Source organism: Melanotaenia boesemani, chromosome 18, assembly GCF_017639745.1.
Source record: "Melanotaenia boesemani isolate fMelBoe1 chromosome 18, fMelBoe1.pri, whole genome shotgun sequence".
Classification (NCBI taxonomy): domain Eukaryota; kingdom Metazoa; phylum Chordata; class Actinopteri; order Atheriniformes; family Melanotaeniidae; genus Melanotaenia; species Melanotaenia boesemani.
Genome location: NC_055699.1, coordinates 2,821,468 through 2,843,806, shown reverse-complemented (window position 1 = coordinate 2,843,806; position 22,339 = coordinate 2,821,468). Strand labels below are relative to the sequence as shown.

Here is a 22,339-nt window from a genome sequence, read left to right as displayed (position 1 = left end):
CCAGGACAACATGGAAATCGGAGCAACTTGAAACATTCAAATAGAAATAGAAAAACAGTGGAAAAAAATGAGTTTTTACTTTTTTAATAAGTTTACAAGTCAGTATTTGATATCTGTGTTAGTCTTAAACAGGCTCTTAGACAAGCTTCTTATCGTTTCTTTCAGTAGTCTTTGGGAATAGTTGAACTTTCCAAAGCTCTTCTTTTGGATGTTTTCTGCCTTTTGTTCTGTTCTTTATCCAAATGATCCTACAATATTTCAGCTCTCTGCGGAGGATTTTTCACTCCATCAGACCAGTCTAGTTCTTGTGTCCTGTGGCATACCTCAGCCTTTTCTCCCCGTTTCCCTCCATTAAGAAAGGCTTCTTTACAGCCGCCTTCCATGGAGACCATTCCTGATGAGGCTTCGGTGAACAGTATGCATAACCTGAAGGTTCAGAGGAATCTTTTAGGTCCTGTGTCAGGTCTTTGTTGGATTTGTTTTCCTATTTTCTTAATTTCATCACTTTCAGATCCTGTTCACCTGCTGTAGATAAGTTTTCTTTTAGATCTAATACTTCTTCTTTTTTTAAGATAAGATCACAGCCCTTTATTTGCTCCCCATTGGGGAAATTCCAGTTGTTTCAGCAGCAAGTGAAAGGTAAAAAATAAATAAATACAAAACAGTTTCTTCACGTCTTTTAAGGGCAAACTGCACATCATGCTGACATATTTTATGTTTTCAACTCTTTGGGAATTACCTTTTGATTCAAAAAATACCTAAACATTCCTTTTAAAATAGTTTCTCTAATAAGCTGCCTGTTATATTTCAACATTCCTTGTTGATCCATGCAGTTAGAGGCCTTTTGTGCTTGAATGATTGTCAAGTCAGTGCTGAGCAAACAAAATAAACATTAAAATGGTCAAAAAAGAATTGAGCTGGAGTTATAATTGGATATTGCTTAAAAGTCTGGCTCCAAAAAGCAAATAATGAAGAAATGAGGAGGCCCATGACCTATTTTTTTTTAACTGTATTATGAGAAAAAATGTTTATGCTCTAATTTTTGGCATATTGGATTCATGACGAAGAAGATAGGAAGGACATAATTGCTTTGACTTGAAAAGCTACAAGCAATCTTCTAAATTAACATTTAGAAATAAGAGAAAAACAAAGTTGCTATAAGTAAAAGCAATTTGCCAAGGGTTCGCTTTATTTTAATGAGCTTTTCATGCCATCAGATGGTTGCTGGCTGTAGCTTTAATAGACACCACAGATGTGGCTCAGTCTAGTTTTGATGCCTGTAGGGACTGTTTGCTTTTATTCCTGGTAGCATGATAAGAAAACAGTGGAGAAACTGACTGGTTGTTATATTGAAATATGGTATACAGTACTGTTCAGGACTAGAAATAAATTATTTATTAATAGTAAAAGAAACTATAGTTTTGTTCCTTTTCTTCCACTGTCCACACAGATTTGGAGTAAGCAAATTAGCTCGAAACCTTCTCTTTTTCAGATTTTTTTTTATTAAAATGAAAATGTAAAACATTATTCAGAATTTCAGAGATTTTTTTCTTTGTGATTTTTTTTTTTTCAGCGCCCCCAGCACTGACAGGAAAGGGGAGGGACCGACCCCCTCTCCTCCCAGTTTGTCCTCCTCCCCCCTGCGGGCACAGACCAGTCGGTGGCCAAGAAATAGGTCTGCAATTGCCGGGCGGATGAATTAGTTGGCATTCACTGTCTGTATGGAGGGTAAGTTCTGCACGCAGGGGACAAATGTTGGGGGTGCATGGAGTCACGACGCACGACGCAACACAGTTCGTCATGACCCTGAAGTGAATCACGATGGGATTTCTTTAGTGACGTGAAATTTAGGTTGGAAGCAATTAGAGGTGGCTCGTGCGCTGCATATTCACCGACATCTGTAGCTGTTTTTTGCGCCACCTTTCATCACCTCTTTTTTCCTTTTCCCTTGTTTTTCTTTTTGTTTTTATTTGCGTTTAATTTTAAATGTCGCAGGTTTCATCCAAACCGCATCCTGAACTTCTCTAACTGTCTTGTGCAGTGCTGTTTTTTTTTTCTTTATCCTTCCACTGAGTGAAGAGCGTAGCTGCGCGCTGCTGACCGAGTGCGCACAGTGTTAGTGGATGTCTGTGCGGAGACGCCGCTTCATGGCTCGTGCACCTGTGGACACCTAAGGACAATAAAAGAAAAAAAAAGACGGAGGAAGCCTTATGCGTTTCATTTCTGCACACTCGGGTCGATTTATTTTTAGAGGCTCTCCCGTAAAGCGTAAAGTGGCGAGTAGCTGATGCACGGCTGGATTTCCAGCTGTCTGAGAGCGCTGGTCAGTTTCAGCACCACATTGGCTCTGAACAGCTCCCGCCGTCGCGTGTGGATGGGCTCTGTCGGTCTCCGTGTCTCCTGCAGCTCCTAACAACCGACAACGATGGCATCACACGGTTTCTGGTCTCTCGGTGGAGATAATGCGGCGGCCAGTACCGGGAGTCAAAGCCCCAGCACGCGTGAGTGGCTTTTTTATGTTTGTAAAGGACCAAGTGCAACATTTATTTTGGGGCATTGTCTCTAACGACTGAGAACCAGACAGGCCTGCTGCACGTAGAGTCTCCATATCTGCTGTTTCTTTTCATTTTTGTTTTCCTCAGTATTTTTTTTTTTTTTTTTTTAGTTTGTTAATTTGTTTGTTTTTTAAAAAATATTATCTAAATAGTTGTTTTGTTCAAATAGCATGGCACTTTTTTTTCTGTCATAAAGTTGAACCGCAAGCCATGAGGCACGAGCATCCTCGTGTGATTTATCCCCTTCTCTCTTCCAGCCAGGGCTTGGTGCCAAGCGGCGGCCCAGAAATTATCCGGAGGAATTGGATCTAAATTATGTGGTATGTTGGTTCACAGCATAGTGAAGAGAGAGAGTGTGTGTGTGTGTGTGTGTTGGGGGGCGGGGGAGCTATTTTTATGGGCTATTTCAAGATTGGCCTTGTAGGAACAGAGAACTAAAAATATTACCTGGCGGTGTTTCTGGCTTTTCCAAAGCGCTGCTTAATGTCGGGGAAGTGGAGAAACCCGCCGAGCCGGCCGCCAAGCAGCCGCCGCAGACCACCGCCGGAACCTGCGGCTGCAACAAATCCTGCAACTGCACCAAAGCTGATGTGGGCTTCACTGACCTTTATTCAACAGGTACGAAAGCCTTCTTATGTCACACTTTATTAGTTCTGCGCTTTTCGTCTGGTGCAAAACCCACAATTTACACCGAATAACGTCCATGTCTTCAGTCAGATTTTTAATAACAGACCAAAGAAGTGTCGTCCTTTTTAAATTCGCGGAGTAAAAAATATTTCTGATTTTAATAACTTAATTTTGTTAAAAAAAAAAAAAAAAACAAAACAAACAAAAAAAAAATGGCGTTACCCTTTAATTTTCTGTTCTCAACAATAAAAAACGAACACAAAATATGCCTGTTTAGATTAATACTTTCTAGATAGGTCTGTATTCTATATCTACATGTGCTGTATTTTTTATGCTGGAAAATTATGTGATTTTTTTTTTTTTTTTTTTTCTCAGAGGTCACCTTCAGCCCAATTCTGTTTGGATGTTCTGAGAAATCAATGCTCCGTTTAAAAAAAACATCTATAAAAATGAATTATTTTGTTATTTTCTTTTTATTTTCTTTATTTAGAATAATTTCAAGTAAAAATGAATTCGAAACCCTTATCAAAAGGCCTTTAAATATGCATCTTAAAACTGCTTTTGTGTGCCTCTTTCCTTCAGGACCAGACATGAATCCCAAAAATGTCTCCTCTCCTATTAAGTTTTTTTTTCTTCCACAGACCTGTTACCTGCCATGGATGGTGACACCAAAACAATGACCTTCCTGCAAGAGGTTGTGGATATTCTGCTGGCTTACATTGTGGAGTCTTTCGACCGGGAAACGAAAGTCATTGATTTTCATTATCCAAACGAGCTGCTTCAAATGAACAACTGGGAGCTGCAGGACGAGCCGGCCACTCTGGATGATATCTTGATCAGCTGTCGCGCTACTCTGAAATACGCCATAAAAACGGGTAAGTTAGAATTTATTTTATTTATATATTTATTTTTGCATGCGTGCTAAAACCATTAAAAACAAAAGAAAAGAAAAAAAAGCGCATATCCCCGGGTAACGCCTTTTCTTTTTGCTGCTGCATAGACCAAGGCCTAATCTCCGGCCTGCAACTGTCAACGACTTAGTTATTTACAATATGTATATACGTATATATATATATATATATATATATATAGAGAGAGAGAGAGAGAGAGAGAGAGAGAGAGAGAGAGAGAGAGAGAGCGGTTGTGATGCAAAAGATGCAACCTTTACTTCACAAATTTACACATTTACATTGAATTTTCCAGAATAAAGCCAGGAGAGAAGGGTAAAATCTTTAAATGTTTATTATAATAACAGCATGATGAAAGAGCATCAACATGCAAGTTCTCCTCCTCATCATCATCAACCTTCTGCGTGTCCACCAGACCGATAAATGCAGTGACGCAGTAACTCTGGTTCAGCAGGCGGCAGATAATAGGCTAATAATCTTCCTTCATGGGCCAAGTCCATTATTCTCTGCTGAGTGACACTCACATATGGGAGGAAATTTACAGCAGCAGCACACATTTTATTCCTCCTAAGTAAATACAGACAGAAGCTGTTTTGAAAGATGTATTTTCAGGAATATGATGAATCAGTCACAGCTTTATAGTATACTTAGATACAATTGAAAGATGGGATCATTTAAAACATTATATGTTTTATAGGTTTCTTCTTTTGTTGCAAACATTAATTACAGGGACTGTTTTTTTTTTACTGTTTTTAAATGTAAAATAAGTATCACCAAAATTGGGACTGATTAATAAAACACACAAAAAAGTTCTTCCTTTCTCCTGGAATAAAGCATCTGTGATCATAAAAACTGCAGATTTGGGGTGTGTTTACCCCACTGAATAAATCCCAGCACCACTCACTGCAGCACCAAATGTTTTTATTTTTTCCAAAGCTTATTAAAGCGTTGCTGCATCTCCATTCCTAACCGGCAATTAAAGCATTTTGAAAATGACAGTTTCTGCTCCTTTCAGTGCAAACGCATCTCAGTTTGCATGAAAAAGCCTTCAGGAAGCAGCCATCTTAAACGCTTTCCTCTCCTCCTTCCTTCTTTGCTCCTTCTCTCTGGATCAGCCCACCCCAGGTACTTCAATCAGCTCTCCACAGGATTAGATATGGTTGGACTGGCAGCCGATTGGCTAACATCCACCGCCAACACCAACATGTGAGTATGTGGCCTGCTTCAGCACCATTTTTAAATCCTGATAATGACGATGACAATGAAATCCATTTCCGGGGCATCTGTGTGCACTTTGCTCTGCATCTGCACAGGCTGATAGCAGCTTTCTTTCTCTTTTTTTCATTCAATCACTGCAAATGAAAAGGGTGAAATGAAAGACAGACACCCCCTTTAGTCCCACTCTACACCCCTCCCACTTCTGCCTTTTATCCCTCCCCCTCACCTCTGATCCCCATGGGGATTCATGGGGAGAAAATTAGCTCTGAAATTAAATTCAGACTAATCTGAGGCTAATTTTAGACGTGTGTTTTTGGGGTGATAAACTCTTCAGCTTTAGCAGCTGTGAGGGATTCCAAAGAAATCTCTTGCAGCCTGTAAAGCATTTTATTAACAGAAAATAAATGTGTTCGATTAGTTAGCGTCAGACTTCTGAACCACAAGAGCACATTTGTGTCAGAAATACAGCCTTCGACATAGAACATATTAATTCCTCAAGCCTTTCGACCCCCTTTAGAAATGAAGGTGAAGTCTGTAAACTCAATAATTCTGCTCTTCTTGATCAAAGAGAAAAGAAATTCAAGCATTTGAAGACTTCAGATATTTTCTTTGCCCTGAAACCATCAAACTGCAGTGAAAAGCTGTCGCTTTACTTTCTACTTTTTTGGTGATGAGTCATGATGGTGCCATATTTTGTGTAACCAGCAACATGTGACGTTGTGTAACGCAGGTTCACCTATGAGGTGGCTCCTGTCTTTGTGCTGCTGGAATACGTCACTCTGAAGAAGATGAGGGAGATCATTGGCTGGCCAACCGGGCGAGGAGATGGCATTTTTTCACCTGGTATGTGTGAGGCGCCGCAACACCCCTCTCTTTCACTGGAAATGGAACCGGCTGTGTGTGTTGTAATGTGTCAATTTGCATTTTGATTATATAAATGGAACTCGTTTCAAGGCCAATTAGCGTGAAACGATTTTCTTTTCTTAGCTTAAGCCCCCTTCCCTCTCCCCTGACAGCTCTGAATCTTTCATTTCTCCCTCTTACTTCTGGTTGACACATGATGATGAGCAGTCTCTTGAGGATTTAATGGCAAAGCCTGTGATTGGCTGTGACATTGTGGACAGTAAGCTGTGAATTTAGATGCTGCGTCATCTCTCTATGTGTAAACTGAGTTTTCTAGTTGTGTCTTCATTTTTAAACATGCAAGGACACATTGAAATTGTTCCGCTCTGATTCAGCTGGAAACCCTGCATCGCTCCCCTGAGACTGTAAATCCCTGTCTGTCCTCTAGGTGGTGCAATTTCTAATATGTATGCCATGCTGCTGGCGCGCTTCAAGATGTTCCCAGAGGTGAAAGAGAAAGGCATGTCATCTGTCCCCAGACTGGCAGCCTTCACATCAGAACATGTAAGGCCTCCACTTCGTCCAGTTGGATCCGATTATAAACACACACCACTGTTTTTATTTCAAACAAATGTCACACATATTTCTTTCAAGTTTTAGAGTAAAAAATGGCCTCCTGGTAGCAGCAGGATGATGTGTTTTGTACAGTGTGTCCCTCTCGTGCTTAAAGCCGACATCATGTTTGTCAGGCTTAGAAGGACACAAGGTGACAGGTGTGTCTGTCACCTTATATTTCACCTCCTCTGTCTTTACAGGGCAAATGAAAGATGCTGCTAGTTTAGAGGCATTCAAAAGCACAACAGGCCATCTTCAGTACACACAGCTTAAATTTGTCTCGTATGATGTGGTCACTCGTTTTCCCATGTTTTTCTCTCACCTCTCAGAGCCACTTTTCCATCAAAAAAGGAGCAGCTGCTCTTGGTATCGGGACTGAAAGCGTGATCTGCATCAAAGCAGATGAATGGTAAAGTGCATTTACTCAAATATCACAGTTCAGGGCGACTTTGCTTTTATTTGTCTGCACAGTGCACAGAGAAATGTTAATGCGCAGATTGATTTGAGTACTTGTGTAAAGTCTGAAGAGTTTGATTTTTATAAAGTCAAACAGTCAAAGCAATTTGTTGTCTCATCTGTTCTCCTCCAACAATCATCCTGCTGCGCCAAAAAATACCAAAAGATTCAGAACTGTTGGATTACTACACCTCCTGCCAGACCAAATCATTATATGACTGTCTGCTCTTTAAATGGCAAACAAATTCTCATATATGCTCAAAGATTTTAGGCTCTCTACAATTTCAAGGTTTGTCCTTTGCAGACTGTAAAATGCATTTTACATCATGTGAAAATGTCACAAATGTGATATTGTTTCAAAATGCTCATTAGGACGTAGGAGGCAAAGAAGGGTGGTGTTACATCACAAACTGTCTCTAACCATAGTAATTGGTTAGGGTTACAGATATTTGTCCATAAATATCTATATAATTAAGGGTTTGCATTATGTTTCCTGAACATCCCCTCCACAAGACAACAGACACTCATTATGACTATATTTTAGCCATGACTGGGCTGAATAATGTCAGGACTGCTGAATTTTATCTTTAGATGTTTTAAAAGACTCCAGCTCACCCGTGACCCATAATGGAATAAGCGGTCAAGATAATGGATGGATGGATGGATGGATGGATGGATGGATGGATGGATGGATGTTTTAAAAGAGGCCTAATCAGCTGGTTGGAAACCACCAGATTAAACTAAAGAATCAGTTATCTTTATTTTCAGAGCTGAGCAGCTCCTGAGAGGAGACTATTGACTACTGAGGCACATTAACAGTGTTTATTAAACTTAAAATTAAATCTGAATTACTTCCCACTATTAGAGATATACGAGTACTAACAAGCTTCATACAACATTCAGTTGTACTTCTTAAGAATAATGCTGATCTGTTCTTTTGACTGATACAGAACTTTCACCCATATTTACCGTATTTGTTATGTTTGTATTTTTTTTTTAGTATAACTTCTCCTTTGTCTGCTAACAAATGCATAAACAACACAAAAGGTAACTAAAGCTTGTTTTTCCTTTGCAGCGGTAAAATGATCCCAGCTGACCTTGAAAGGAGAATACTAGAGGCGAAACAGAAGGTAACGTGACACACATTTATAATCTTGCTATAAATAAAGAGATGTCACTTCAGTGGTTTTTATGGGCTCTATTTGACTGAAATGGAGACATTTGGACACGTATGGGAGCAACAAGGAGCTTGATGTGCTGCATGTTTGTCCTTGTGCAGGGTTTTGTTCCTTTCTTTGTCAGCGCTACTGCTGGGACAACAGTGTACGGAGCCTTTGACCCACTCATTGCCATCTCTGATATCTGCAAGAAGTACAACATCTGGATGCATGTGGACGTGAGTCAAATACATTAGAGTTTACATGTTAAAATTCTCCAGTACTGGACAGAAACCTGAGTAACTGTTTTTGACTCCTTATTTTAAACTGTTTTTGTTACCTCACACATCTGTCCACAGAAACCACACAGCTCACCACTGAGTTTGACAAATCTATTATGTCTGTCTCGCCTCCAACTGCTTGTGGTTGACCCAGATAGAGAGCTAGCTGTTTCCTATCTAACAGTGGAGATTAGAAAAACTGGAGCAGAGGCTGTAAATCATCTCCTCCCCTGGCTTTGCCATCACAGGCCCTCTCACCGAAGGAACTCCATTAATGAAGGTGGTGTTATCCTCTATTAAGACCCGTAAATGGTCTTGTCCATCATTCTTCAGCTAGCTGAGATTTAAAAGCAAAAAGAAAAAAGAAAAAAGAAAAAAGGAAAGTAATCTTTTCAGGAACTATGGCATCTCCTGTTTAAATGTCTTTCTATTGAAAAAATAAGCAGATAGCTTCATACATTATGCCTTCAAAAAAAAGATAGAGAGATAGTTCTCCGTCACAACTAATCATATGACTGGATAAGTCAAAAGATTAAGGAAAAATTTCCAGAGAAATGTAAGAAAACAAATAAATTCTCATTTAAAAAGTTATTTTCACTCAAATGCTGCTTTTTGCATTGAAATTTAATTATTTTATGCAATTTAGGTAAAGATAGATAAAGATATATATATAGATATATATATAGTTGTATGATGTTTTATATATCAAATTTAGCCGTGCATGTTTTAATTTTGGTTTAAATTGTGATTCAAATGATTCTACATGCAGGATTTTTGGGTTTTAGTTTTTATGTGGGATTTAGCTTTAGCTTGTTTCTCCTGTATGTTATCTGATAACAATCTCCGACATGTTTGATCATTACTTTCCCAGGAGAAAATAATTAAAAGGAAATTACTGAGGATGTTGTTCCACCTTATTTAGTCTCAGTTTCCATACAGTCTGGGGAGAAAAATGGATCATCCTGCAAATGAAATGAGAGATCGTTTAATGCCTTGTGGAAGGAATGAAAACATTGGACATTTAAAAACTTGTGTGATTGGAGAGGAAACGGGTTTGTTCTGAAATAGAAATATCAGAGAAGATCTCTGTCATACGAAGACAACATCTGCTTTTTCTGCTGTTCATGAGAAGAACAGAACAACATCCGACTACACACCCTAGATTTGCCAAATTTGCCACTATAGATGCATTAAAAGAGCATACAACATCATCAAACTCCTCTCGTCTTGGCCACTATTTGTTTACGCTGCTGCCTTCATTGGCACTGAATAATAAAAGCAAGGACTTCGAGGTTTTTAAATAGTTTTTCCCCAGAGCAGGCGCAATGCTGAACAGCACAGTTTGACAACCTTATATGTAGCCTCAAGTTTTACATTTGTTTAGTTTGTATATTGTGTTTTATATTGCATTTTATTCGCTGTGATGGTGGCCTCTAACACTTATTTTTTATTTACTATGATTGCTGCTTACCCGTTCCTTCTCTTTTAATTTTAAATAGTTGTAAGTATTATTATTTTAAATCTGTTCACTATATTTGCAGCAGATGGAGAGTAAAGTCTGATTCTGATTCTAAAAAGCCACTGATGAGCAGGAAGCAGGTGTTTTATTCACAGGCTGCTTAATTTACAGATACATGTCATGCTATGTCAGCAAGGTGGTGGTGGAGTGACGTTCTAGGCTGAAACCATGGGAAGTGGGATGGTAGACCCCTTTAGGGTGTCTGAGGGCACCTTTGTCGGGCAAATAATTTTTAATGCAAGAAAAAGCACCATCCTATGCTGCACAAAATACCATTGAATCTATGGTTGCTGTGGGTATAATGGGAGAAAACCACATGGTGTGGCCACCATCATCTCTTGATCTCAACCCTTTTGAGAAGCCATGGAGCGTTCTGACTGTATAAACACTACACCATCATATCAAAACATCAAACTGCACAGATGCTGAGATGAAATATGACCCCAGGCCTTCCAGACCTGGATGTTAACATCTGCAGACTGAGAGAACAGTTTCAAATGTTTCAGATTATTCAAGGGAAGCCTTCGGAGAATTTAATTCAGGAACAGCAAAGCTTCTTTAGAGCTACAGAAGAACAACAAATTAATATGTTAAATCAGGGGAATGGCCCTTTAAGAAAAGATTGTTGCTTCACCAACAGGAGAATATTATTCTGCTTCATCCAGTGTGTAATAAAACATGTATGATAAACTTATGTGTGTCCTCTCAGGGTGCGTGGGGAGGAAGCCTGCTCATGTCCAGGAGACATAGGTGGAAGCTGGACGGAGTTGACAGGCAGGACACTTTTCCTTTTTTTATTTATATAATACAAAGAGACAACCCCAGAAGCTATGACAATCTGGCATAATGATAAAAGGCTGCTTTTATCAACTGCAGGGCCAACTCTGTAACATGGAACCCGCACAAAATGATGTCCGTGCCCCTGCAGTGTTCTGCCCTGCTGGTCAGAGAGGAGGTAGGCTCCAGTTTTACTACTTCATCCCACATATTCCTGGTCGGGCCATGCTATAACTGTCTGGATCTGGTTTCACAGGGTCTGATGCAGAACTGCAACCAGATGCACGCCTGCTACCTGTTCCAGCAGGACAAACACTACGACCTGTCCTACGACACCGGAGACAAAGCGCTGCAGTGTGGACGCCATGTGGACATCTTCAAGCTGTGGCTCATGTGGAGAGCTAAGGTAGGATGGCTCATATGAAGTTTCTGGTTGTTTAAAAACACTGCAGTGCATCCCAGATGGGTTTTATTGCAAAACAGTGGCTCTAAAATCCTTTTTTAAAAAACACAAAAAGAACTGCTGATAATCTTTGAATAATTTTGTTGGAATTAATATTAATTAAACCCTTTGTAAATTTATTTTTAAGTAGTTCAGTCAATAAAGTTGAGAAACTTGTGCTCCTTTAATTGTGTTGTAAAATTGTCACACTCTAAGTGTTGGTGTTTAATTATCCTGCAAAAATCAAGATTTTTTCAGTTTCTTTATATTTATAAATATATTTCTCTAGCTTTAATCCACATGCTTCACATCATCTCACAGATGAAAATCTCTTCTCTGGCAGGGAACTATTGGCTTCGAGGCTCAGATTGACAAGTGTTTGGAGCTGTCGGAGTACCTCTACAACAAGATCAAAGACAGAGAAGGATACGAGATGGTCTTTGATGGGAAAGTATGTGCACATTTATCCTTTACTCTGCTTGGATAATTCATCTGCAGCCACACAACCAGGGAAAAATAGCTAACATCAGTCCATGTTGCTACTTTCATCTCGGTGTCATTATGGGTGACTTGATTGGCACATAGAGAGCTCTGGCTTTGTGTTGGATGGATGCCATTGTTGCCTCTAGCTGCCAGTATAATGTGCTGCTATTATGTGTAATGAATAGCATAACGGCCCCTAATTGCTGATATGCATATGAAAAGCATGGTGTCTGAATATCCTGTGCAAAGCTAAACTGCTGTGCTAACATATGTGGGTATAACGAGGTTATTAAGAAACTCCTCTACAAGAGGAACGCTTGGACACCCGGAGTCATTTACAAAGAAAAGCTCTGTAATGTTTCAAGGCTTATTGTCTTCCCACTGAGGCCAAAAAACGAGGTTAAGAGCATCAGAGAGTGACGAGAAAAAGCTAACTCCTCTGGGCAATGACCCAGGTGTTCGCTTGTCTTGCCTCCCACCAAGCCATTACATCAATCTGAGGATGAGTGTACCACAGCCGAACCAGCCCAGCTGTATAAATGAGGCTGGTGTGCATGGTTAGTCAGCTGTTGGTAATGAATGCTTTTCTACTGGCAGGCAGGCAGACAGTTGATTTCAGAGGCAAAAAGCAGAGCTGTGAGGGGTTTTCAGACATCTGGAGAGTATCTGAGGAGGCAGCCTACCTGGCTGATGCTGGGAACACTAATCGACTTTTGCTTTGTGACGTGAATTGCCATTTTCAATCCAAATCAGCTGTGGTTCAAGCTGCAGCCACTTCCAACTACTTTTAATTGATTTTTTTCTTTTATGATTTTAGGATCATATTATTTCTTTTGTGTGCACAGTGTTTTCCCGACATTTGCTCAGGGTTTTGCTCGTACCTTTATAATATTTTTAATATTTCTTTGAACCTCTAGAGTACATCCTCTGAAAGTTCTGAGTATCAGATGGTGTTGGTTCAGCTGATTAGAGGAACTCTTTGCTGTGATTGGTTGTGATGTTGATTACAGTATCTGACAAAACCTTCACAACAATGGGACTGTTTCTTTTCCTGTCCCACAATTCTTTGCAGCTGCAGCTTCCAAAGCAATTAATTCATATAAATCCAGTTGTGCTGAGATTTGTGCAGATAAATATGTGGACAGGAGATAAGTGTAAGAAGCCAGTGGCTGTCCTAAAAGAGTCTGAGAGGTTTACTCAGGAAACTCTCCAGGTACCAGTCGGATGGGATTTAATGGCATTAGTGGGAAATGTGCCCAATCCCAAAGGATCTATTGCTAATATTCTGGTACCAGACACACCAGAATACCTTCAGATATTCTTTTAGGTCAGAGATCTTGTAATGTTCTGAGGAGGACCTACTCAGTATTAAGAGGGTAGTTACCAGAAACAGATCTTGTTGTAAAATGATAAACATCATCTAAAGCAGGGACCAACTCCGATCCTCGAGGGCTGGTATCCTGCAGGTATTGGATGTTTCCCCGCAGCAACACACCTGATTCAAATGATTGGGTCATTAACAGACTTGTCCAGAACTTGACAAAAAGCTGTTGGAATCCCATTTTATTTGAATTAGGTGTTGCAGTAGGAAAACATTCAATACCTGCAGGACACCGGCCCTCAAGGATCGGACTTGATGATCCCCGATCTGAAGGTTAAAACAGGGGTGTCAAACTCATTTTAGTTCAGGGGCCACATGTTGCACAATTTCATCTCAAGTGTGATTGAGCAGTAAAATAATAACATAATAGTCGAGTCCTGGTAGCTGGTAGCAGAGGATGGGCTTGGCCTGGTGGCTGATGGTGGAGCCTGGGCTCAGCTTGGTGGCTTGTCCTGGTGGATGCTTTTGTTGCAGATTTGGCAAATCCGACTCTTTCCTATGTCATGACTTTAAATAAATTAAACTGCCTTTAGTAACCTGTTAAAACTATTTGTGCTGTCCAAGTGTGTAAAACCACAATTTAGAGGTTGGGGAAACCACTTTTTAAAAACGTATTAAATAACAAACTTGACCAAGTCTTCAGTTTGACGTTCAGTTCTTTTCTGTGGCCAGTCGAGCACCAGCAATCTAGATCTGCACCAACATTTAATTTTGGGCTCCTCATTTGCCCACCTCTCCAGCTAATTTAATGATGTCATGTCTCCTTTACACAGTTATTATTATAATTATTGTGCAGCAACATCTCCAAGGATATTGAAAAGGTATAAATGTGTGTTTTAATCCAATAACATTTCTGCAATCCTTTAATTATTATCCAGCTCTACAGCACAAGTGTTTTTCTTTGTGTTATGCTGGCAGTTTATGCCTCTGGTCTCTTGTCGCCTGTGTGTTCTCAGCCTCAGCACACCAATGTCTGCTTCTGGTACCTCCCCCCTGGGATCCGCTACATGGAGGACAAAGAGGAGAAAAAGAAACACTTGCACAAGGTGGGTGAGCCGAGATAAGAGGCCTGGCTGCAGCATCTGCCAAGCACACCTTCCCTGTGCCGTACACTCATATCCAGCTCGACCATCGCATGTCCGGATAATTAGGATCAGCTTTAACGCAGGATTAAAAGAACAATTTGCTGTTCACATGCAAAACTGTGAACTGTGACAAGCCTTAAAATGGAACGGCGTCACAGAGGAAGGCTTAAATATAGGTAAGGGTGTTCACTTATAGCTAATGTGGTGGCCATTCAGAGGCTCCCACAGCAGCAGAGGCTGACTAATTGACAATTAGGACAAGCAGATGGTGGTGCAAAGATCACCCTGCTCTCTGTGTCTCTCTAAAACTAGCAGCTATAAATCAAAGACATCTTCGTTGTAATTCTGTACATGCAGGTGTTTCCTTTTGTTTTCTAAAACTAAGTTGAAATCACAGTAGCGACCATGCGTCACTGGCTGGAAGGACTGAGGGATGATGTCATGTTGCCTCCATTAGGGCTTTGAGGTGGAATCTGAGATTAACTAGCTTTCTTTATTTTCCATTGAACTTAATGACTCCACCTAACGAACGAGAGGGACTGGAAAATTGCCAAATGACTGATTTGTGAGTTGATTATTATACGGCATGCTTTGCCAACTGCGATGAGACGCCTGCAAGAGATTTAGAAGGAATGACTGATTATGTACATTTACTGACTCTAACAGACTGCAATAAGATGCTTAGACCAACTTTGGGTCCTTGTGGAGTTAGCTAAGCGTTAAAAGGCCAGTCTGATTTTTAGCTTAATGCTCTCAGCTTTATTAAAATTCCTGCTAGATTATGCTGTACTTATAGTTATGACTCATCGTTAACTTAAGCGCTCAGCCCTCAGGCTTAAGTGGCACCAGATTGCCACTTTAACTTGCTGAATCTCATATCCAAACATGAAGCTGGGTCATAATACAGAAATGTAATTACTCATTTCTTGCTTTCTTTATAAAGATACAACAAAATTCAGAAAAACCCTAAACATCATCAGCTCTAAAATGATATTCCAGTCACATGCACTAAATTATAAGCTGCTCTTTGTTAAAAACAAAAAAAGAAAGTTTGGGTTGCAAACTTAAAATCCACAGTACTGTCAAGACTCTGCTCAGCACAAAATAAATGACTGGAGATAACCTCTGCTGGAAGCGGCATTGCGTTCTGCCTGGATGGTGTCAGATTTAATTGTCAGACCAGTGGGAAGCAAGAGGGCCAAAAAAATCTGAAAGAAATGTGACTTATTTAGCTGCTGATTAACTAAGGGGGAAATGGGAGCTAAGATAAACAAACTGCCTGTTTTTCTAAAAGTACAAGAATGGCCGGTTGTCAGTTATTCCTTCATTCTCGGTCACTCTCACACCCAACAAATACACAAACATCAGTTTGAATGCTTATCAAGCAAAACAGTTAAAGACTGGAAGCAATTTTTGTGATTTCCTTAAACTTTTAAACCTTTTAACTAAATTATGGAATTTGATCGCTAAACGTGTTGTCATGTTTTTTAGTTTTTGGGCAAATCAAAAACCATCACTCAATGCCTATAACACTGATGTTATAGTGGAGGTATTAGCATGTCACTAGTTAACTATCTTGTTAACTCATTTGGTGCTTTGTCATGTATTTTACCTGCCAAAACAGCCTAAGAGAAGGAACAGATGAAAAAAAAAATGGTGTATTCAAAAATTAAAGAGTTTCTCTCAGGGGCGTTGCTAGGCATAAAGCTCTACTGGGGCACAGGCCCCCTACCACATATCCCCCGTCTCCCATACACACACACACACACACACACACACTGCTTTGTGGCACTGCCACATTCCTATAACAATATTAATTGAGATATTAATGAGTGTAAGAACATATTTAACAAACATGAACACTTTCAACATGGCAGCAAAAGCATGAAAGCCATAACAAAAGATGGCAAGTCAGAACTCTCTTCATACACATTCCACAGTAATAGTTCTTACCTGGTTTTCAGGGCGATAGCTTTACTCATTCTGAACAGTTTGTTTCATTCTTGAGCAATAAAGCGTAATGCCTATTTTTTAATTCCACAAAGTGGTCGATCACTCGACTGTGACTCAGCTTTAAGAAAGTCAGGAAGAGTTGTGTCTTGTTTGGATGTTTATCTGTTTCAATTCAGCTTTGGTTTGAAGTGACTGGGTCACTTAATTTAGAAGCTATTGGATTTTTTCTCTCTCTCTTTCTTAAGAAATCATTAAAATGTCAATGTTTACATCAGAAGTTTGCTTTCTTTAGTATGAAAATGTTGTTTCATGTCCTTTTTGAGAATTTCCGTTTTACGGAAAGCCTGTCATTTCTTGATGGTCCCTAAATGAGACGCCGGTCGCTCCAGTGCAAATATCTCTTGAATATCCAACCTAAAACTGATTTCACTGCGGTCTTACCTCCCTTTTTCTAATCTCTCCTTGCTGCTTCCCTGTCTCTGCTTCGGGTGAAGAATTTCCTGATGTTCATCTACAGAAGTCACGTGATAATATGTTTCAGTTAGTATGAGGTCATTTGGTTTCCTTTATAAAAATAATCTAAAATTGACCATTTTGTGATGTTAGGAGACCTCGCTGTGCGCTCACCGCTTTCCTGACACATGGAAGAGCTGCGTGACGTGTGTGTGGTTCACCTGCTGCTCGTGCACGGTGACATGCAGAGACAGAATGTGCTCCTGAGCCAGATGCTCTATTTGAAGTTGACGCTCTTGCTATGCGTTTGAGTTGAAATATATATCTTCTCCCATCTCAATTATTTGAATTAATGTATGATGAATATTTATTGCTGAAAATTAATCATAGCATTTATACTGGGGCACGTCCCCCAGTTAATGGAGTTTGGTAACCCTGATGGTTTCTCTGCAGTTTGCGTGTACTTAGGCCATGTCCACACAAAGACGGGTTTAGGTGTATCCTCTAAAGTTTTATCATTTCGCTCTTTCGTCCTTATGGAACTAGTGCTTTGGGAGCCTGAAAAAGCTCATTTTTAAAACTGGGTCCCAACTTGAATAAATCTGAAAACGCCATTGTTTCGTTTCAGTTTTTCCAGCCCATACGCATCTTTTCTGACCCGCAGCACAAACCCCACACAAATGCTTCTTTTTAGCTGGATTCTTCTTCTTTGTATGTTTGTTTACGCTGTTTGTTTATGTGCATGCTCCATGTTTTATTCTGGTTTTTTTTTAATTTGTGTTGGTTTTTGTGGCAGTGTAACAGCACCTCCTACAGGCCTGGCATATGTACTACAGCGTTTTCAGTGGTTTTGTGTGGATGCACATATTTCCGTCTTTACAGAAAACCTTTTTAAAACAAATAGGTTTTGTTTCCATTTGGAAAAAGCCTCAATGTTTCTGCATAGCTTTAATTTTTTATTCTGCATAATACAGGCTCTATTGATCAAAATCAAGAAATGCATTTATTTTCAAATAATTACAAAAATCGGTCTTTTTAATCAAGCTAGTTGTTTGTTAGCTTGTTTGCTACTTTGATTTTCCGACACACAGTACAGGCCTTTAACAAAGCTCTTATTAAGCTCATTTAATAGTGGTGTAACTGGGACTGAGGTTTTACCTACACCAATAAGCAGAGCCCTGGATTGAATAAAATGGGTTGATTCCCTTTGCCACATCACTCTGTTGAAAAGTTTTTAGTTCCTGAATCTTTTTGTATTGATGATCTTATGTACTCTGTTAAAGTTAGAGTTAAACCTTCCTACTCGTGATCACGCCCTGACTCCAGAATCTCATTTAGACATTGTTTAACTGACTAAGTCTAACTGTATTGGCTAGAGTTTTTTATTGTTTAGATGTTTAGTCCACATGGAGCCGGCGTTTTGGCAGCGTCTAATGAAAATAAATCTGTTTTGTTTCCATGTTTACAACCCAAACACGAGGTTCTGTGAACGTTCCATCTCTTCTTCTCTACTTTTGGTGGTTTTCTGTGGCAGCATTAGAGTGCCACTTACAGGCCAGGCATATGTACTACAGCATTTTCTGGGGTTTTGTTTGGACATACGCAGATTTTTAAATTTTTCCATCTTTACAGATTTTTTTTTAAAACTGTGTGAACCAACCTGGCAGCACTAAAATAAAAAAAAAAGACTGAATACCAACAGGAGAATATTGCTGGGGAATTTGGTACATATAGGGGGCATTACCCACCTTTTTAGCATGAGAATATCATAATTATGTAGTGAATATCTGATAATGTGATAGCCCTACTTCCTAATAAATTCCTGTGCCTTTCATGTTTAAATATATTTTCTCCTCTTGGGGTAACACTAATTTATGCTTTACATATTGCATCTTGTCAGGTGGCTCCAGTGATAAAAGCCCGGATGATGGAGTACGGGACAACCATGGTAAGCTACCAACCACAAGGGGACAAGGTCAATTTCTTCCGCATGGTGATCTCAAATCCTGCTGCTACCTTCGAGGACATCGACTTTCTCATCGAGGAGATTGAACGACTCGGCCATGATCTATAAGATTCATCTCACCAAATCCTTCTGTACTTTTACGCTTGATGGATGAAACGTTTGTCGTGAATGTACTGGTAAACATTTTCTTTGCTATCTCTTTCCCACAAAGTCACATATTTAAGAGTATGTTTGAGAAAAAGATCTACAGATATATCCATATATTATGTATTGCAGCTTTGGCATGGACCGGCTTGGTCCAAAGCTTTGTAAAAGTGCTTCTGTCTGCCTTTCTTATAGTGTAGTGGCTCCCAGAGTAGTGTAAGTGATGTAACTTATATGTACTTTTTGTGACATGAAATGCTTGTGCAATAAGTCGATGGGAAAGAGTTTATTTTTGGATCATTTCTCATTTGCATAATTGTTAAGTGCCAAATGTGGTTGTGTTATATTGTAACCTTAACATTTTAAACTTCTGGTTTAAAACAAAAATAGCACTTCACTTTACCTCAGCTTAATTAACTGCCTTTACACCTGCACATAGTACTTCGAGCAGTCATTTTTGACAAAGCTTCTCTTATCTGATGTTGCATAGCAGTACCAGCAGGTTTAAGACTTATCCCAACCAAAACAGGTCATATTGTAGATTACTAAACAAACTGAGAAAAGCAAACATTCCACTAAAATGACAAGACTGCAAAGTAAATTCAGCATTCTTTGTTGCTTTAAAACCATTTTGCTCTTCGTTTTCTTTTAAGTATGTTAAAAGTCATTTAAAAAAAAGTTGTTGCAAATTTGCTTGATGCAAATATCAAATTTGTGGCTGTAAATTTAGCTTGTTAATTCTGCAAAGCAATTCAAAGTCATTTTATTATGTGTTTGCTGCTCTATGTAGTTCTACTGGTAATTGTTAACTTGTGGAGTCATTTCATCATATGCATGAGATAATATAAGACTACCCTCTTTCATTGGTGCATTTCTCCCAAAGCTGCAACTTTGATCAGCACACATGCTGCATGTATTAAGACTCTAGGATACCACATGCAGGTTGTTCTGAATTGGTTCCAATCACTTGGTGGGTGTTTATGCCAAAAAGCATTTCTCAGGCTTCCATAGTTTGTCCATTGCACAAAGCTCCTAAATATCTGAGATAACTTGCTTTTCTCTGCCCTTGGTCGCACAAGAAAAAACTCAAAGAAGCATCTTTGAGCTTTTTGGCTCTCAAAACTTGTGTTTCCTTTAAATTTCCTATGTCTGTTTAGTAAAACCAGTTTACCAGCTGGGCAAACTACCAACATGTCCCTGATCCTGACGGGACATCAAACCCTGCAAATGAAAAGGATTTTGGTATTTCTAATGTCATTTGCCTACTTTTAAAGGGAATTCTCCCTATCACAGTCACAACAGAACCTATCTAGCCAGGCTTCAAGCTTCAGGTTCTTGGTTGAGACAAGTTTTTTCAGACCACCTAGTGTCCTATACTGGCAGCTACCATTATAGCAGTCCTTAAATCAGGCAACATAAAAGCTTCTTACATGAGTTATGCCAGAACTAAAGCATACTTCTTAATCAAGAGAAGGCTTTTCTGTACTGAAATGTTTCCCAAAAAGATCCTTCTGCTCTCCTCCTGACTGGCTTCAGCAAGAGTTTGATTGACCAACTAGCTTTGCTGACTGTGGCTGACTTATCTGATTAAAGTAAGCTTCAAGTTCTGTAGTTATTTGAATAAAACTTCCTTTTTCCGACAACTTTCTAATTCTGGCTTCCCAGAATTTTCTATAAAACAAACCATCTAACACATCCAGGACAGTTTCAGTGAGAACACTAGAATCTATAACCGGATGTGTCGCAAATTTTAACCAAACGTTTGGAAGAATCTGAAAAATAAAACACTAATCTACACTCATCTGCGTCTGCTGCTGTTAAGGGGTTGGTTTATTAAGGTGAGCAGCAGGTGGTGCTAACTTTCCAAGCACAACTTTAGAAGATGGCACAAAACGCTGTCATTAAAGAAGAACTTATCAAACTTTTTCTGTAAGAAAACAGTAAATAATGATTATGACAAGCCAGGTAACAAGAAGCTGAGGCTCTGGAGGAATTTAGGTCATGTGATTTTTGTACTACCTTGTTTATTTGCTAAGCCTGTAGATTACACTTTATGGTATTTGACTTTTAATCTTTATACCAAGTTTTCCACTTCATACGCATAAAAACTTGAATGTATGCAGGAATTATTAATTAATAAGGTTGCAGCAATTCATGATTTTTCCAAATTCACAGAGTTTCCATCCAGAGGTTTAATGCTCAAATATAAAATGTGCACAAAAAGAGCTGGATGGAAACGAATGGGTTAAGTTTACCTTGATACTGGAATGCTTTTTGGACCAGTAAACAAAAATGACCTGCAGTAAGTGGTGGCCATACACTTATCAGCATTTTATGAACAACTCAGATATTTTAACAATCTCTTATAACCTGTTTGAATCCAGATGGAAATCTGAAGCATTATACCATTAAATCTGTAAACCTCTCATCTTCTCCTGGAGGGATCTTGGAAAACGTAGTGGGGCAATAATGTTGTTTTGTTTGAAAATGGGTACTTCACCAGATTTGCATGTAAACCAGACATCACTTGCACTAAATCATTTTGGGGTGGAGTGGCATCCCTTTAGCATTGCAACCAGGATTTCCTCTGAGTTCATTCACAAGCAATATTTGAGTGAGGGTCCAATCTATATATCTTGCAAAATAGCTAAAGAAATGGTTCATTTAAATGTATATTAAAGATAATCAAGTTTCAAGACCAAGCACACAGTAGTTTGTACAGAAAACATGATATAAAACATGCTTATCTTCGGCGGGTTAGTTGTTGGAATGTGAACTCTGGATAAGAAATCTGAGGTTCTGTAGCATTCTCATTAGAAAACGTTAGAAAAGCACAATTTGCTCAACATGGTCGGTCAGTGTACAATCACTTTTGATCATATACTGTAAATAGTATTTCAAGATGTCCTAAGTACATATCTTTGTGTATACATACATGTATATAAGACGTATAACCAGAGACTATTTGTGAGGTAAAGTTATTCATATTTTCTCTATCTCTGATATAGATTACATGTATTTTCATCTTGTTAGTCCAAAAGGCTTTTTTCTTGTGTGTCTGTATGTATGTCAGATACTTTGTGACTCTTCTAGCTATTTCAAAGAAAACTTGTTTCAGGGACTGGCTTTAAAGAAACGGGCAGATTTCACCTGGAAATACTTACGAGTCTCAGTCAGAGACGTGAGACTCAGGTGTCTGGATTTTAAATTAATATGCAAAGCCATTTTTGACTCTGAAGCTCTGTGTTTTTTCTTTTGTGTGTGTGTATGTGTGTGTGTGTGTGTGTGTGTGCACAAGTGATACTTGACAGTATGTGCCAATGTGTTCCTTAGTGTGTTTGTAACTGTGCTGCCTTAGTAGAAATTTTCCAGTATTGTCTAGTTTTCCTCCAAAGGGGAGGTTGTGCACTTTAGAGTAAACATATGACCTAATAACAGTGCAATGTCCAATGGTTGTCCATGAGTTGATGTTTAAA

The 22,339-nt window shown here is 39.2% G+C and overlaps 1 protein-coding gene across 2 annotated transcripts; it reads left to right on the top strand.

Annotated features, from left to right (window-relative positions):
* The first annotated feature begins 1,643 nt into the window (after positions 1-1,643).
* gad2 (glutamate decarboxylase 2) lies at positions 1,644-21,053 on the top strand. Of its 2 annotated transcripts, none has more exons than XM_041968777.1 (16): positions 1,644-1,728; positions 2,813-2,875; positions 3,030-3,173; positions 3,824-4,057; positions 5,206-5,296; positions 6,039-6,151; positions 6,600-6,715; positions 7,096-7,175; positions 8,298-8,352; positions 8,502-8,618; positions 10,889-10,953; positions 11,056-11,134; positions 11,213-11,362; positions 11,742-11,849; positions 14,219-14,308; positions 18,654-21,053. In XM_041968777.1, exons 1-16 carry the CDS (start codon positions 1,722-1,724, stop codon positions 18,825-18,827), a joined length of 1,686 nt encoding a protein of 561 aa, XP_041824711.1. In that variant the 5' UTR covers positions 1,644-1,721; the 3' UTR covers positions 18,828-21,053. The 2 variants fall into 2 exon arrangements, with proteins under 2 accessions (XP_041824711.1, XP_041824710.1); XM_041968776.1 differs by lacking the exon at positions 1,644-1,728 and adding an exon at positions 1,735-2,501.
* The last annotated feature ends 1,286 nt before the right edge of the window (positions 21,054-22,339 follow it).